General features: G+C 42.3%; 1 protein-coding gene across 5 annotated transcripts in view; it reads right to left on the reverse strand.

Moving 5' to 3' along the window:
* The window catches only part of uhrf1bp1l (UHRF1 binding protein 1-like), a 36051-nt gene that overhangs the window by 2816 nt on the left and 16235 nt on the right, over positions 1 to 17000 (reverse strand). For 2 of the 5 annotated variants that reach the window (XM_041977018.1, XM_041977015.1), the window contains exons 4-22: positions 16628 to 16719; positions 16339 to 16528; positions 16109 to 16249; positions 15541 to 15708; positions 14774 to 14954; positions 13330 to 13413; positions 13031 to 13192; positions 12499 to 12614; positions 12253 to 12394; positions 11695 to 11888; positions 10843 to 11604; positions 8503 to 9173; positions 6971 to 7054; positions 6186 to 6334; positions 5776 to 5933; positions 4316 to 4466; positions 3421 to 3462; positions 346 to 605; positions 12 to 120 (exon numbers count right to left, since the gene is read on the reverse strand). In XM_041977018.1, the coding sequence (XP_041832952.1) occupies positions 12 to 120; positions 346 to 605; positions 3421 to 3462; positions 4316 to 4466; positions 5776 to 5933; positions 6186 to 6334; positions 6971 to 7054; positions 8503 to 9173; positions 10843 to 11604; positions 11695 to 11888; positions 12253 to 12394; positions 12499 to 12614; positions 13031 to 13192; positions 13330 to 13413; positions 14774 to 14954; positions 15541 to 15708; positions 16109 to 16249; positions 16339 to 16528; positions 16628 to 16719 (3856 nt within the window). The remainder of the gene's footprint in view (positions 1 to 11; positions 121 to 345; positions 606 to 3420; positions 3463 to 4315; positions 4467 to 5775; positions 5934 to 6185; positions 6335 to 6970; positions 7055 to 8502; positions 9174 to 10842; positions 11605 to 11694; positions 11889 to 12252; positions 12395 to 12498; positions 12615 to 13030; positions 13193 to 13329; positions 13414 to 14773; positions 14955 to 15540; positions 15709 to 16108; positions 16250 to 16338; positions 16529 to 16627; positions 16720 to 17000) is intronic. The other 3 variants (XM_041977016.1, XM_041977017.1, XM_041977019.1) reach the window with 3 other exon arrangements.

Here is a 17000-nt window from a genome sequence, read left to right on the forward strand (position 1 = left end):
AGGTTTGTCACCTCCAATGGAGAAAGACCCATCGTCTCTCCTGTGTATGATGAGACTGTCCACATGCAGAGTGATTGGAGAGGGCTCGTGGTCGGAGGGATTGTCTCGGGGGCCGTCATCCTGCAGGAGACATGGCATCAATGTGTGTGTGTGACAAAGTGAGAGAAAATATCCACATTCAGATTTTCCTTCATCCATGAAGGAACCCAGAAGAGGACTCAGTCTATGCCATTAAACTTAAATTTAGGCTTAAGTCACAGATCAAAATATTGAATTTAATATTGAACTTATTAAAAGAAACTCCAACTGAAAGCAGCTGAAACACTCAGGTAGGAAGTTCCTCACCTTTAAATCGATGTGTGTGTCCCTGACGCTGATCTTCATGGGCAGCACCTGCGGGGCAGAGTTGTCCTCCAGGAAAAGAGTGAGGTTGCGCAGCGTGGACATCAGGAAGCTTGTGTGGTATCCATGGAGACGCAGCTGCAGGAAGCCGTTGCGCTCTGCCAGCGGGGAGTGGGCTGCGGCGCAGGGCCCGGTCTCCAGGCGAGCCCGTACCTCCGGACCGTGGGGTCTCCGATCCGCTGCAGAGGTGACCTCGCCTCCAGCTGTGGGGGAAGGACGACGGCTGTGGTTAGCATGAGCCTTAGTTTCAGCATCAAGGTGGGAAGAGACGAGTCGACTTTCTAAACCTGACATTAAAACACACCCGACATGAAAGAAGATTTTTAAACACCTCCTTTTTGTTCAAGCCAACTTCAAAAAGTCGGTATTAAAGACCATAAAGTTAAAAATTTGTTGTTGGTCTAAATATATCCTGAACTGTTGCTACTGATGATGAGCTGGAAAATAAATAAATAATAAACTCCAGCGGAAAAACCTTTAAAGGAATCTGGACTAATTTAAGTATCACTAACATAATGCATCACAGAGCAGTTGAAAGCTGCCTTTTTTTTTTTTTTAAAGGGAAATATCCTATTTAGGAAGCATTTTGCTTCTAACAAAACAAATAACTGTATTAAAGTCAGTTTGGACTGTCAGGATATCTGATTTTCATTAAATGATCGTTTTCACTAAAAGTGTTCATGATAACAAAATTATCACTGAAAATTTGCAACTGAATTCCTCTCAAAACAAGAAGTGTGGATCTTTAAAAAATGGTCAAATGCTGAGGTCAAATGTGGATATGATCATATATCAACAGAATATTTATAATTATAATTGATACTATTCTCAAAAATCCGGTGTCCGTTTTGAATATTTGGAATTAAACGTTGATTAGTATGAAATCGTTATGTAACACAGATCAAGATGTTTCCCTTCTTTACGCTACTTAAAAAACAGGTTATATAAGAAAGAATAATCTGTCAAGTCAGATAAATTTGTGTTGTGGTGGAGTGTAGACGATGAATCCTGCAGACTCTCAGCCTGAGGAAAGAAGCTGATTGGTAGGCTGGTGAACAGGCTGGTGAACAGGCTGGTAAACAGGCTGGTAAACAGGCTGGTAAACAGGCTGGTGAACAGGCTGTGGCTGGGTTGGGGGGGTTAAGTCTTGACTGGTCTTTGGTGGTCTTCACTCCCAGGAACCTAAAACTGTAAACTTCCAAGCAGTTTTTATGAAAGCTCTGATAAATTAATGTCTTTTCTTTTCTCAGCATCCCAAAATTTATGTTTTACCAAATTTCACTCAAACATATTAATAAAAATCCAGTAAGATGTGATTTTTTTTTAAGAGTTCCCACACCTTCATGTCAAATGTGCAAATGCTTAAGAAGCTCTAGCTGCTGCTTCTTTACAAACTTTAAAGCAAATATTCATTCATTAGAAAACAGAAACATACAGAAATACTCAGCGTCTGAACAAAGGGTGCATTTTGATGTCAGGTTTAAAAAAAAAAAAAAGCTGGAAGTAAAAAGTGAAGTGAATGAAAACGAGGAGGAGGAAGATCAGAAAGAGGAGGAGGAGACAAAGCTGAAAATGAAGATAAAGCAAAGTACGAACCAGAAGAGAATTAGGAAGGGAATAAAAGAAGCGTCAGGCTTAAGGAGATTTACTTACAGTCCCACATGATCCCTACAGGAGTGATGTTTAATTAAGTTTAAGAACTTGGGACTTGAAGGTTCAAATAAAAATTCCCACCTCTGCTATTTTGGATTTTATTTTGGTTTTTTTTGAGATGCTAAAAACGGACAAATTTCATGTTTTAAAAGAAAAAAAGAGCTTCAGCTTTGAAAGCACAATTCTGACGATAAGGCTGGCAAGAGGAGAAAAAGTGGAAAGGACAGAAATAGGTGATAAAGGCGTGAGGTTAATATATGTTAAACCCTTATTTTACATAATCCCGGACACACAAATTGGCAAATTCATTTCAAGACACATGACAAGTTACAACAGAGCATTCAGCAGGGAGTAAAAATGGCCACTTGAAGAAACTGAACACAGAGAAGTGCATTACTTTCTTATTGAAATGATCTCTGCAGGAATGTCAGGAGAGGGTTAATAACAGAGCATTTTCAGTAGCAGCAAAAACACTCAAAGACACACATGCTGTCAGCTCCTCTTAGATAAAATGACATATTCTCTCAATCCTGAACAGGTAGGGTTGAGGCAAATGGAGAGAAGAGGGGCGAAAAGAAGAGAAAAGACGAGTGAGTAGAGAGAAAGAGAGGAAGCCAGCAGCCAAGGACTGAGTGACTGTGATAAGACGGGGACGGAAGAGAAAAGATGGCCTGGAGAGGGCGAGAGATGAAGGGAAGGAAAGGTGGAGAGGGAGGGGTGAATGACAGAGGATTAGTAGGAAGATGGAGTAGGAGCTGGAGGGAGAGTAAAGAGAAAGAAAGAAGGGAGGATGAAGAGGAGGTATTGCTCTGGTGAGATAGAAATAGGTGGCGAGGGGGGTAAAGCTGGCGTTTCTCTCATTGCCTGAACCACTGGACTGAAACTGCAAAGTCTGCTGCAGTGAAGAGATGAGGTAGGCGGGGAGAAACGAGAGGAGGAGGGGGGGGCAGGGCAAATTAGACAGAGACAAAAATGGGAGGATTTGGGGTTAAAACTGTCCGAAGTTCATGTTACCCACGTATACTGAAGGGTTGAGAGCTTAATGTTGCAAATAATGGGACCACTTACCCCATTATTTCAAATCTACCCTCCGTTAAGTGACACACACACACACACACACAGAGGAGAATAACCCCCCCCCCCCCAGCTGCTGAAAAGTGAGCAAACACACACATTATGCTTGCAACACTATCTGCAGTACATGCTGTCGAGCTAAATCCAGAATCTGGAGATGAAATCTGACGGAAAAAATGGCAAAAAACACAAACAAACCACATTTAAATTTACATTTACACACGAACACACACGCAGGCAGGCAAGCATGCACGTTAGCTTACAGATGGTGAATTAACACACAGCAGTTACCTTGGCTGCTCTGAGCAGGTATTGGTACTGAACACACCATGCCTGTGGGGAGTTATGGAGGGTAAATAAAAATAAAAAACAGGGGAGGGGGCAGCTGTGTTAGTGTGTAAATATGTGTGTGTGCTTGCACACAAGATACACTCGTTGAGATTCAAGCTTAGTCTCCCAGTTATATTCTAACTGCATCAGAAATTATGCTCATCATGTCTGGGATTGCCTCGTTTTTTTGGATAAACTCAAAAATCTGGTAAATACTGGAACTATTAAAAGTGGCATCTTTACATTAAAGGAGTTAAACGGTTAATTGTTGCAGCTATAAAAAGAAAGGTTAAACTTTTTTTTTTACTCCCTGATCCTGCTTGTGTTATGAGGAGACGTGGAAGTAGTGTGTCCTGGTGTCCCTGAATCCGTCTGCCTGGTCTTAAAACAATCAAATCACTGTGACACGAGGCTGCTCCGAAGCATCCTGATGGATGCAACTTAGCAACCCAGCTTCTACGACTTTTATCGTACATCCTTCCTTTCTCTGTCCTCATATTTCCTCAAACAAGTCAAAATAGCATAAAGACCACAGATACACACAATCATTATTCTGTTGTCCTACTTGTGGGCTTGCAGCCAATTTCTGCAAGCACACGTGTTAACTGTGCACACATGACTAACATTTTGAGAAGTATGTTTAGAAAACTTCCCAATTTGACACGACTCAGATGACAGTTTGGTGCTGAAATAAGTAATAAAATGTACAAAAATACACAATATATATACTTTAGATTTTCACATTTGAGTGCGATCTAGAAATCATGCATCAAACTAAAGAATTAAAGTGTAAGCTGCTATAGAAAGATTTATGTTTCGTAAAGAAAAGTCGAGCTTGTGTGTCGATGTTTCTTACCAAGGCTGCGGTTGCTGAGGTACTGCCTGAGGCTGACGTTGCCCAGCTGGTTGGGTGTGACCTGACCCACCTCCAGAGCCACGGCAGTGCTCTCACCCACCACCTCCATGCCCACACACACTGAGTCTACCTTCAACACCAGCACAGAGACCTGGAAGCAGGGACAGTTACAAGCAACATGAAGCCGGACGCATCCAGAAATCCAACATCCATAAAACTGTCGATCTCAGTGCAGATTGTTAATCCCATATCTCCAATCTGGAGCTGAACTCCATCCTGAAAGATGACGACGCTCACCCCACAGAGCGATGTTTATCAGGCTACTCCCAGACTGTGGGGTAGGGAGGAAGGAATGGCCTTTCTGACCTCCACATTTACCAGATCAGCTCTGGCACAGAGTGACCAACACAACCACATTAGCTCGAATGCTTGTTGGATGGGATGCCATCCCACAGCAGCGTGTGACCACCCAGGTGACCAGTGAAGCGACCAATAGCCAATGATTTAAATGTAACTAGACACACTCAGTGATTGCAGACCTCTGCCAAGCCATTGTATTATTTATTTTTTTTTTAATATCATTTTAGAGTTAACAGCCTGGATGGTCACATGACCATGAACAGCTTAGCAGTGAAACCAAACCCTGCAACATACCAGCGTCCGTGTTGAAGTCTGCAACTTGTTCTCATAGTTTTAAGTTTTCTCCACTGGTTTTTGATAGGAAATGGTCCATAATGTCATCCAGGTTTATTGATCCCCTCAGTGTCACGGCTAGAAAAGATGTGAGGCGAAGCTAGAGGCAGAAGGACTGAACGAATGCCCTCATGTCAATCTGATGTCACAATGTGAAGGAGCTGCTAGCAAGAAACACTGAGAACTTCACCAAAAACACAGACGTTTGTTATTTCATGATATTACATTTCATGATATATTGGTTTGTCTGTCTGTCTGTAAGCAACATAAGTGAAAAAGTTATGGACGGATTTTGATGAAATTTTCAGTAAAATGGAATAAAAGGAAAAAGTTATTAGATTTTGGGGGCGATCCAGAACACCACCTGGATCCAGGATTTTTTTTAGGATTCTTTACTAGGGGTAGATGGGGATAATTTTGCCATTAGAGCTTCTAACTCAAAAACTAATTCCCACAGTCAGTGTCAAAAAAATATTACAATGGCTTTGTGCAGGTCTGCGCTCTCCGAGTGCTTTAGTTAGTAGATCAAACTGACATGTAGCACCGGTCATGTGTGCAGACAGTGTGTACAGAAAGCAGAGCAGCAGCTTTCTGATGCCTTGTTTTGGTTAAAGGATCCACAGCAAGCGGTGCAGCTCTATTCTACACTGCCCTCATGAGTAAAACACACAGTAGGTAGTAGACAACATTTGTTTTGGTTGGGAAAATGTGTCTGGATTTATTTATGGAAATGGAGATGCTTTCAAGATTTTTTTTAATTAACTTACTATATCTTTGGTGGGCTCATCAACGCTCTGAGACGTTGCGCTGGCACTGTCAGGGGACACGCCCCCCTCCTGATCCTGACCAGTGACCACCTCAGCGGCGCTCTCTGTGGCGCTCTGTTCACTGATGGCGTCCTTGAAGCCTGAGATGGACACGTCGTCTGTGAAGTACATCGAGACATTTAAATGAGACAAACATTTAATTTTCCCTTTAAATTTCTCAATCTGGCTGATAGAAAATCAGCACAATGCTGCCACCTTCTGTTCCAAACAACCACCTGCAGGTGCATCATTACTCTCATTCCCTGTAGGATCGATTTTTACAAAGAAGTCAAAGGTCAAGATGAAATAGAAAACAGCAAACTAGAGGCTGACGCAGGCCTGGTAATGTGCAAAATGTGCATTTTCTCCACCTCTTTCCATCAAGCTGTAGGCGTCTCCATCCTCCATCAGGTAGCTGTCAATGGAGATGTTGTCCAGGGACTGCAGGGATGGGCTCTTCTTCATGTTTTTATAGGACACAGAGAAGCTGGACTGGGAGCGGTCACGCATCAAACGACCACTACAACACAAACAAAGCATGGAGTCACATGAAGCAGAGCGATACCTGGCTACACATCCATGCATGACTTATTTCTGACTGACAGCGATGTGGACTGACTGTGTGATTTAAGAAATAAAATAAAATAAAAAAGGTCCAATGTCTTTATTTCATCATATCTGATTTATATTCTATTATTTCAACGCAGAGCTGAGACGACTACGTTCCCACAGAGCTGCTGGAGATCACTCAGCTAGTCATGAATTAAATATGTCTTCATTCCTTTGTGTAGTGTTGTTTAAGGTCATGTTTAAACCAAGTGTGCTTCTACAGTGCCACATATCATCAAGAATAAATAAGAAAGAAAATCAAACTGGGTCATATAAGACAGAACACAAGGCTGGAAAAAAACCCAGAATCTTTACACACAAGGATTTTCTCGTTTCAGCTCTAAATACACCACCAATCAACAGGTACACTAAACACACACAAAGACCAGGGTGTCATGCACACATGCAAATGCATGCCCATCGAGGGTTCACATTCGCACATTTGAACTGATTCATATTCATCCAAACATCACAAGAACAAAGACACACTCACATACAGCACATCTCCACCCACACCCACTCATTATTCACAGATCCAGTTCCTTACATGTTGGACATGGAATAAAGGGAGGTGGATCTGCTGGAGTTTGAGGAGCTGAGAAGATCAGAAACCACAGACAAACTTCCTTTCCTTGGTAGAGAGAAAACACACACACACACACACACCTCACATGGGTCAAAGCAAAAGTCAAGAGGCAGAAAAAGAAAATGAGTTCAGAGATGACAAAAACACTCGGTGCTGACAGACAGTGGACGATGAAGCAGCCAGAGGTCGGCCGACAGTTAGGATGTGAGAGAAGAACGTTGAATCAGACTCTTAAACATTCACACTGACAAACACTCGAGTGGGAATTTAACACACAGCTCTTGTGTTCAGGAAAGACTAGAAAGAGGAGGTTGATGACAGCGAAGTAAAATGATCCAGAAACCCTGAAATACAAACTGTTTTCATGGCTGAAACTAACAAATCCTTGGCCAATTTTTCAGTCATGTCAATTATTATTAACAACCAACAGCATAACCTGATCCTGTAAAGGCTGCAGGAGATTAACCCTTAAAACTCCGCTAGAGCTCTGGTGCCCCCGAGCATCATAGCCTCTATTCTCATCATTGTTTCAGGAAGGGTGGTGTGTAGCTCTGTAGGGTAAGTTGTGATGGATATTTACCCTTTAGGTGAGCTACACAAGTTCTCCAGGCTTTTATATCCCGTCCAGGAAGTTTACAACATAGACACACAATGTAGTGTTTATTCAGAGATTCTATGGTGAATCTACCGTACTCAACAACAACAACATTATTGACCACATTTTCGTGATTTAAAAAATGTTGCTAACACTGAGTTTTTTAACATTAACATGACTTTGCAGCCATTTCTTGTAAAACTTTTGACCAATCAGATACATCAAACAAACAATAAGAAAAAACAGGTGGACCAAAAATAGCAAAAATCTGAGTTTTAAGGGTTAATAATCAACAAAGCTTGAAAAAAAAAACAAAACACCATCTCTTCCTTAGTTTACTTCTAATAAACTCCCGGAAGCCTTTGGGATTATGAATAAGTTGCTTGAAACTACAGAAACTTAAGTGAGTAAACAAGTTCTTTCCTACGGCTGTTTTTAGCTTCTGATCTGGAAAAGTGGGGATAGACTGTAAACATCCCCTCAAAGCTAATGCATCTCAGAGGTAACTAACCAATTCAAAAGCTCCACGCTGATCTTCTTTTGATCAATCATGTAATAAATAATTACATTTTTTACTGCAATTCACTGATTTGCCCACTTCTGCAATACTACATTAAGGTAGCCACTAATCCACATTTTCCAAAGAAATTGCCGGTTTAAATTATCTTGGAAAGCGATCATCAGCAGCAGTAGATGAATATGCAAAACTATGCAAACTTCTCCATCTTTAAGAAGTAGTTCCTCTAAAAACACATCATGTACAATGTACAAAAAAAGGCTGAATGCGATCATTTGCCAACACATTAAACGGTTTCCTTCATCAAAAATAGCATGAGGTAACATTTAAAGGATATAAATGGGATTTTAAAGAAATTTGCTAACGAATTAAAGAAAATACCTGGATATCGACTGAGGCATCTTCGGGGTTGCAGTCTTATCTTTGTCGTTGAAGTCTCTGTTGCTCAGTGGATCAGAGGGAGGGTCACTGGGGATTCTGGAGTCTAACACACCTCCCACCTCATCAGTTATACCCAACCCATCCACCACATTGTCTCCCCCTTCATCTGAACTCCCCCTCCCTGCATTCTTAGCTGGAGTCCTCTCCTCCGCTGAATCAGGACGTGTAGAAGTGCACGAGGGGACGAGAGGAGCAGGGCCCTGCGTAGCTCCACCTTCTGAAACGTCCCCACATAGCAGCTGGTCTACAGTGCAAGATTGCTTAGCTCCATCTCCTTCTGAGCCAGACCCATCATTACTCTTCTCTGCTCCCTCTCCCGCTTCGTTCGCCGGCTCCAGAGTTCCTCGGCTTTCTGATGGGGAGAGCTCTGATCCTATAGGGGATCCTGAACCCTCAGGGTGGGGGACAGGCTTCAGGAGGAGGGACACCTCTGCACTTTTGAGCAGGAGGCCCAAGCAGACTGTGAAGGGCTGGTCATCTGCAGGACGGTGGGAGGTGTCCTTGCGGTCTCTCTTGAAGACCATCTCCTCCAGGTCCTGCTGCAGGGTCTGCTGCAGGGCTTTGAGGCTGCGCTGAAGATGCATCAGAAACACAAACTGCCGGTGGCTCACCTAAAAACGCACAGATGAAAGTTATTATGCAAGCATGACGTAATAAAGCATTTTTCCAGCTATATTTAATGTTTGATATGTGTGACCTACAATATCTTTTTCAGTTTATATGCAATTTTATGATTCATTTGTCTTTAAAATGCAGTTTTTGTTTTTAATTTGACTTCTAATGTTTTGGTTTTATGTCATTTCTAAAACAGATCAAATTCTGACATTAGCGTGAAAAAAAACAGAGCAAAACAGTTTAGTTTATTCTGTGAGTTAAACCACATTTTCCAAGATCCTGACATCAAATTTAGTTTTTATTAGAATTTATCTAATCACAGCCACAAAAGCTGGGTTAGATTTTTTAAAAAATGTAAGCCTAACTGATTAATAAAATTCAGGGGCTCCAAAGCAATCACTGGAAAATGTTGTATATTGATCATTTTGCTCATTGAGACATAAACATAGCTGGTCTGCATCTCAGACAAACTTTTGTATTTACATGAATTTCAAGGCTTTAAATCTTTTAATCTGACATAAAAGAACAGGAAACAGGTGGAGGAAAATCTAGAGAGGCGGAGGAGATGGATGAAAATCAACCGTAACAAAACGTCTGTTTATGAACCTGAAGTTACAGGAAGCATAAAGAAGGTGGAGAACCTTTAAGTACTTGGGGTAAACAGTCCAGAACAACGGAGAGTGTGTACAAGAGGTGAAGAAATGTGAGCAAGCAGGTTGGAACGGGGAGGAAAGTGTCAGGTGTACCAGCAAGAATGAAAGAAAAGACAAGAGACAGAACTGGAGGTAGAGCTAAAAATGATGAGCTGACAAGGAACGAGTCCAACAGAGGAGCAGCACATGCTCGATGTTTTGGAGACAAAGCCCGAGAGGCCAGACAAAGATGCTTTGGCATGTACTGAGGAGGGATAGCGAATATATCAGTAGAAGGATGCTGAGGTTGAAACTACCAGGCAGGAGGCTTAGAGGAAATCGGAGGGGATTTACAGATGTAGTGACAAAGGACATAAAGTTAGTTGGTGTAAGAGAAGAGCATGTGGAGGATAGGGGTAGATGATTCGCTGTGGCGACCCCTGTGAGAACAGTCAAAAAGGAAATTAAGATTAATCTGACAGAAAGTGGCCTGTATAGATGGTTCATTAATAAAAAAAATAGCTAAATTTGCTTAATTTTAGTCATTAAATCATTTTAAGTGTGTGGGTATATAAGTTAAAAAAATCAGTAAAGTGAAAACAAAAAAGGGAACTGAGATGCACGTACCTGCAGTTTTAGATATTAAATAGTTTATATTCCTAAATATATATATATATCCTATATTTATATTCCACATAATTATCGACTTACATTTACAATGATCCCATTAGATGAAGGAAAAGTTGTGTTAAGCAATACACTAAGCAATATTAAGCAATTTTACTTGAGGATTACTTTTAACAGAAAGTGTATTTTGGTTCATATTTTTGGGTTTTGACACATTTCATCACATTTTTGTCAGTCCAGAACCTGAAAGACCAAATAATAATCTGTCCTCATAGGCACAATGTGAGATAAACAACTTTTTTAACAAATAAATATTTTAAAAAAAGAGTTTAGCACGACACTCATGGGATGAGCATTAGACATTTTCACACACACTAAAAACCTCTCGATGGAAACACAAAAGTACCTGAGCACTAAGGTGCTTTTGCACATGCACCAAAACATGCACATCTGCATCTTTACTTGACGTTGAGGAGGAAGAGGAGGGCAGACTGTCCAGTGAGAGGGGTTTATGGAGCCCATTGTTGGGTGGCAGTGTTGCATTATTGCTGTGAGATGATGATGATGAAGATGATGATGATGGTGTGCTGTCAGTGCTGTAATACTCCTTTAACAATCGTTTCCTCTGCAAGCGTGCGACGGCCTCTACTGATGTGCTTTTGGACAGTCCTGATCCAGCACCGCTTCGCAGCTTCTCCTGCTGCTGGGCAAGCTTTGCTGGCTGACATGCCCACACGGTGAGAGGGAAGGAGTCCACGAAGGGCTGCGGCCGCCCTTTACCTCCACGGGTGCCTTCGTAGTCCACCCAAAACTGTGCAAAGTGCAGCGCCCAAAAGTCTGTGGCGGCGGGCATCTTGAGGGCAACTGTGCCCATCGTTGGCACCACCAGCCCCCGATAGATGTCGTGCAGCTTGGTGTCTTGCTCGTGAGCGTGGCGCTGGAAGACAGGATGAAGGATAGGTATGGTGGAGGAGGAGCGAGGGAAAGAGGAGAAAGAGGAAGAGAAGAAGGGCTCCTCTTCGAAAGCCTGCAGCAGGGCCTCCAGGTGTGAGCGGGTGCAGTTGGCAGGGTGCCGGGTGTTGGTGGCCACCATTTCTGATGTCTGTATTGAGATGGAGCGAGGCAGGTCAGCGGGGCAGGAGGCTTCCTGATCAGTGGGAACCACCAGCTGAGGAAACAAAAAAACAACTAAATAAAAACATATACCAGAAAATTCATTTAATGCTGCAGTTTAAAAAAAATCTACACCCCTCCCTACCTTGAGCATCAGGCCGTCAACCTTGATGTCGACGTGCTCTTCGGGTTTCTGAGAGTCGTTGAGCTTGTAGATCTCCATGAACTGCTCCAGACTCTGTCTGAGGTCGAGGGCGAAGAGGTTGAGCCACACCAGGCTGCGAGGATCCAGAACCAGCTGCAGGGCATTGAGCTGGGCGTAAAGGTTGGGACATGGGACTGGAGTAACCCGAGGAAAGTGGAGAAGATATTGTATTAAATAATATTTAGATACAGGAATGAATACTGTAAATGGTGACTCAAACACCTTTAAAATCCTAATATTTTTGTCTTGGTTGTACATTTAAACAGACAGAAAAGAAAAAAAAACTTTAGGTTATGTTTCCTAATGAGTAAATGTGTGAGAAATCAATAAATGAATTAATTGGTTAATCCCTCATTCGAACCACTGAGCTTAATTTAGAAAATCAATGTTCTCTCGGCCACAGAAATCAATAACTTTCCAACAACTAAATGAATGAGCTGAACAGCTCCTAATAAAAGGTAAATGGGAATCTCAGACAAAACAGGAAGCCTGTCTTACTGGGGTAGTCCTTTCCATCAGGAAAATAGTATTCTGTAAACTCAACGTGGACGGCAGGCATCTCTGGGGGAAGGTACAGGGACTTCTTATTACAGGAAATCATCGTCTTTGGGCTGGAGCGACGCTGGTCTGCTGTTGACACCTAAAAACAAAACAAAACGAAAGGCACAAAAAGTAAAAATGTACGAGGTTACAGCTAATTCATACGTGTCAGTTTCCAAAGCAGAGAGGGTTTGTTGAAGTGACCTGGTAGATGCTGAAGTCTGCCATCCTGAGAACAAGTGAGCTGGACATAAGCTGGGTTTTTGGAGTTTGAGGAGGAGGACTAAAAGAAGTGCTGGAGGATGAAGTGTTTATTTTACCTGCGGAGAAAGGAGACGACATGTAAGGACAGGGAAAAGGTGAAAACATGAAGAGAGAGACAAACAGGGCAACCAATCAGATCTATAGAAGAAACCCATGTTCCTAGAAAAAGGTGTGCATCACCGCACTCAGCTGTGCGCACACAAACCGTGGTACCTGGCTCTAGACACCAGCAGCACTGAACTGGAGGCTGTGTGTGTGGGCTCCACTCTAGCAGACATCCATCTGTCTCCCTAAGCCCTACTCCTCCTTCTCCTGCCCTCTCCTGACTTCCTAGAGGCCCATACACATCGTCCCTAAGGGACACTGGAGGACAGAAAACCCGCAGGGATGACGTGCAATGGCTGCCAGGCGGTACAACAAAACAAAAACAAAAACAACACACACCCCAAACAAGATGAGTTTTCTGGGTTACCGTGCTGCGGGGAGCCGGGTGCCGGGCCCGGGGCTTGTTGGTCTCGAATTGCAGTCTTTAACATTTCCACGTTGGATTTGAACTCATCAAGCAGGTTCTTCGCCCAGCCCTCCCTGGCTTTGGTGGCTTCGCTGTAGTGCATCCAGTGGACACAAGTGTCACCTGAAGGAGGAGAAGAATTTTATAGCTCCATCTTTTTTTCTTTTAGTAGTGTAACTTCTTAGAATTATTTTGACTGCAATCCTTTCATTCAACTAGAAGTTCACGGAGCTGGAAGACACTTAACCAGACATTCGTACCTGCTCTGTGAAAAGGGTAGTAGTCCAGCGTGATGGAGCTGAAGGAAAGCTGCATTGCTCCACCTGTTATCCTTTTATTGTTAACTGTAACACAAGAATAATAATCATAAAAAAGTTCCAGTCAACACTATTTTAAAGCAAAATAATTCAAACAGAGATAACTTCATGCACTTATCCCGGTGGAAAATTACACGTGGACCATATATGCAGATAGCCTACAAAGCTACACAACATCTGAGCTTGTGTTGCTTCATTTTCTTTCTGGGCGAGTTGCAGAAGACGTGTTTTAGAATGAAAAAGTACGGCAGAGGAAGAGAATTTAGTCCAAACCGGTTAAGATATCCTTGTCAGCTTTTTAATTATTTTTCTTTGATTATAGAAAAGTGTGGAGGATGGCTCTGCAGCCTGTAAGCATGACATAAACTAGAAGTCATTAGACAACTAGATTGTCTTTTTTTTATTGCTGACAATGATTGTGGGCATTATTTTAAATTTGAAGCTTTAATAGCAAAATAATCCCCATCTCCCCATAGTAAAAAAAGCCTTTAAAAAATTCCTGGATCCAAAATCTAATCACTTGTTCCTCATTCCATTTCTAAGACTTCATGAAAATTTAATCAAAACCTTTTGAGTTACGTTGCTAACAGATAGACTTGGTGGAAGTAATAAAAAGTTGTAGTTTAAGAGGGAAATACATACAGTTTGTTTCACCACCTGCAGGATAAACTCTCGGCTTTTTCTAATAAAGTGAAGGTAAATGCTCAGTAACTGGCTCACATCATGTTAACTTTTGTAAAATTGAAATGAAATGTTATCATTTTTAATGTTGAGTTTTTACCTCACACGGATGGAAAACCAGAAGTCTCAAAGTTTATTGATGGAGAGTTTCTGTGTTCAAACATGAGCATGATTTCTTTTTTGTTTTAAGTTTACAATGACCTGTAAATTAAAAACATTTAATCTCAGATATCTGGCCTTGTTTCTTTATTTTTTACTGTCTTGATATTTAAATGTCAAACAGCAGCTTTTCTGCTACAGGACAGCTGGAAGCTAGCGGGATATTTTTTCCTCTACTCAGGTTCAAAAGAAATGTTCAATAACATTTTTATAATGTAGTTTACAGAAAAATCCTCTCAAATCCAGGTAGAGCTCCAGTAGGACCAAACAACCACTCATGCTCACACCCACTCCTAGGGAGAATTTAGAGTGACCAATTAACCTAACACATATGTCTTTGGATGGTGGGAGGAAGCCGGAGTACCCAGAGAGAACCCATGCATACAGTGTGGAGTTTGCATGCTCCCCCCAGTTCGAACCTCCACCCAGCCAAGGTTGGAACCGGTGACTTTCTTGCTGTGAGGCCTCGGTGCTGACCACCACATCACCACAGAATTAGGTACAAATAAAATGTGAAATAAAGGACAGAAATCTATGTAGACGTTACCTTTGTCTTTTCCATGGATGTCATCACAGATGTGCAGGTCAAGGTGTGTGATCTGGAGGTGATGGGATGTCTCGCACACATCGTAGGCACTGAACAGTTTGGCCATGGTAGCGCTCTGGTCGGCGGCTGCGGACACCTGTTGAGTCCGCACCTGCTGGGCTGAGGGGGGCGGAGATGACACCTGGAGAACGTAGATGATGTTTTTAGTGTCATTATCTCTGCATTGCAGATAACAGTGACTGGGCTCCTTTCTCAAATTCTAATAATGTCACTGTTTAGGTTGTTGCTGTTGATTTTTTGCCCAGGAAAAACAACAACCGGTGAGTCATGTAATGCTCAATGCTTCCACCAGATGGCATGTCAGACCCAGTTACAGAAAACGTCCTGACAAATTGTATGTCTAGGACCAGGATAGGTGTAAATTGGGGGACGAATGTCTGGATATTTTGTGCATCTGAATGTTAAGAAAACAGGATTGTAACTCAGAGTGAAAGCAATGATGAGACAATGTCACCAGACAGACGCCATATGGTGTCAGGAGAGTAATGCTGAGGGGAGCAGACATGTTTTTAGAACACAAGGACAAATTATCAGACCGTGACTTCTCCACAGAGAGTGTAATTAGGGCATTAACTAAGAAAGGGAAGGGAAAAAGAGGGAAAGAAATTAACTCCTAACTGGAGTGGGAAGAAAAATTTGAGTAAAAAAACTTATAAATCACCTGAAAATGTGGGTGAAACTACTGTATTGTTATAGTAAATGTATACCTGCTCCTCTGTGGCCATGCTCTTCCTCTGCTGTGCAGACTTCTCCATAGCTTCACTGAGGGATTTTGCGTACTGCACCATAGCTTTGAGCTGGGAGTCGGTTAGCACCCACAGCAGGTCGTCCAGGATAAGAATCAGCTTGGAGGCCACCACGTTACAGTCCTTTATCTGCACCAGGAAGAGCTGCAGCTATAAACACGCAACATGCAACATCACTGCGGCCACTTATCTATACTTAGATAAAACGTTTGAGGGCAAATTGTGCTGAACTCTGAATTGGTTGCACATAGTAAAACATTCAAATCAGATAAAACACAGACAAAATTTAGTCACACAGAACAGTCAAACAGCCTCTTGTGCTACTGATGCTGCTTTTTTACTAATTCCCCAACAAAGTGTTAATTGTTTAAACAAGAAAAAAGAGAAAAAAAAACCCCTAGCTGTGAGATTAGCAGCCTGTGGGGCCACACACAGGAATTACTGTTCCTGGTGAAGGAGTGGATGTCAGTGCATCCCAAACAAGTGGATGTCTGAATCTATTAAAATGGTGTGTGTGCATGTTTCTGACCCGTCTCTTAAGAGTGACTCTGATCTTGGACTGGTTGGTGATGAGCCGGATGGGGGCGCTCAGCATCTCGTGCTCGGCACTCTGGATTGCGTCAGCTTCGATGCGGATCATTTGCCAGCTGATCTCTTTAAATGTCAGAATCTGGAAAAAAAAAATTTTTTTTAAATAAGTAGATGAATTTAGAGAAGCTGGGTGAAAGAGAGTCAGGTTTGAAAGTGGCAGATACTGACCTCTCCCCTCTGAGGATCCTGGATGCGAGTGAATCGCAGGTCACTCGTGCTCCAGCTGGTGTTGACGCTGTAGACCTGCAGCTGGGAGAGCTCAAAGGAGGCGTTAAAGGCCTTGGCACTGATCCTGATGACAATGGAGTTGATAGATAGAGACATCCCCTCCACAACCTTCTCAGCAAAGCCATATTCACTGTACAGAAGACAAATCTGGAGATGAGCAGCAGCTAAGGGAAAACATCAACCAGTCTGAAAAGTCGAGGACCACAGAAGAAACAGCCCCAAAGCCCACCTTTGTCCTGATGCTGTTGCTATGGGAGACGGACCATTAGGTGGACGGGGTTCATCACAGGTACTCATTTCCATCACTACTTTATCCAGACTCTGAAAGAGAAGGCAAAACAATTACTGATCCTTGATGTTTTTAACCTGCAGTAGTCTTACACCCCTGATTTTAAAAAGTCTGGATGCTGTCAAATGTAAATAAAACCAGAAAAAAAGTGGTTTGGAAATGACTAAATTCTGTCTTTCACATCTTATTAATATTGTTGAATTTGAAGGTATAATAGGTCTGAAGGAAAGCTGTGACAGGGCCATGTTTACAACCATGTAGCATCCCCTTTTCTTTTAAGGTCGGCCTGTAAACATTTGGAAACTGAGACGAC

The sequence above is a fragment of the Melanotaenia boesemani genome, chromosome 23 (assembly GCF_017639745.1).
Source record: "Melanotaenia boesemani isolate fMelBoe1 chromosome 23, fMelBoe1.pri, whole genome shotgun sequence".
Lineage (NCBI taxonomy): Eukaryota > Metazoa > Chordata > Actinopteri > Atheriniformes > Melanotaeniidae > Melanotaenia > Melanotaenia boesemani.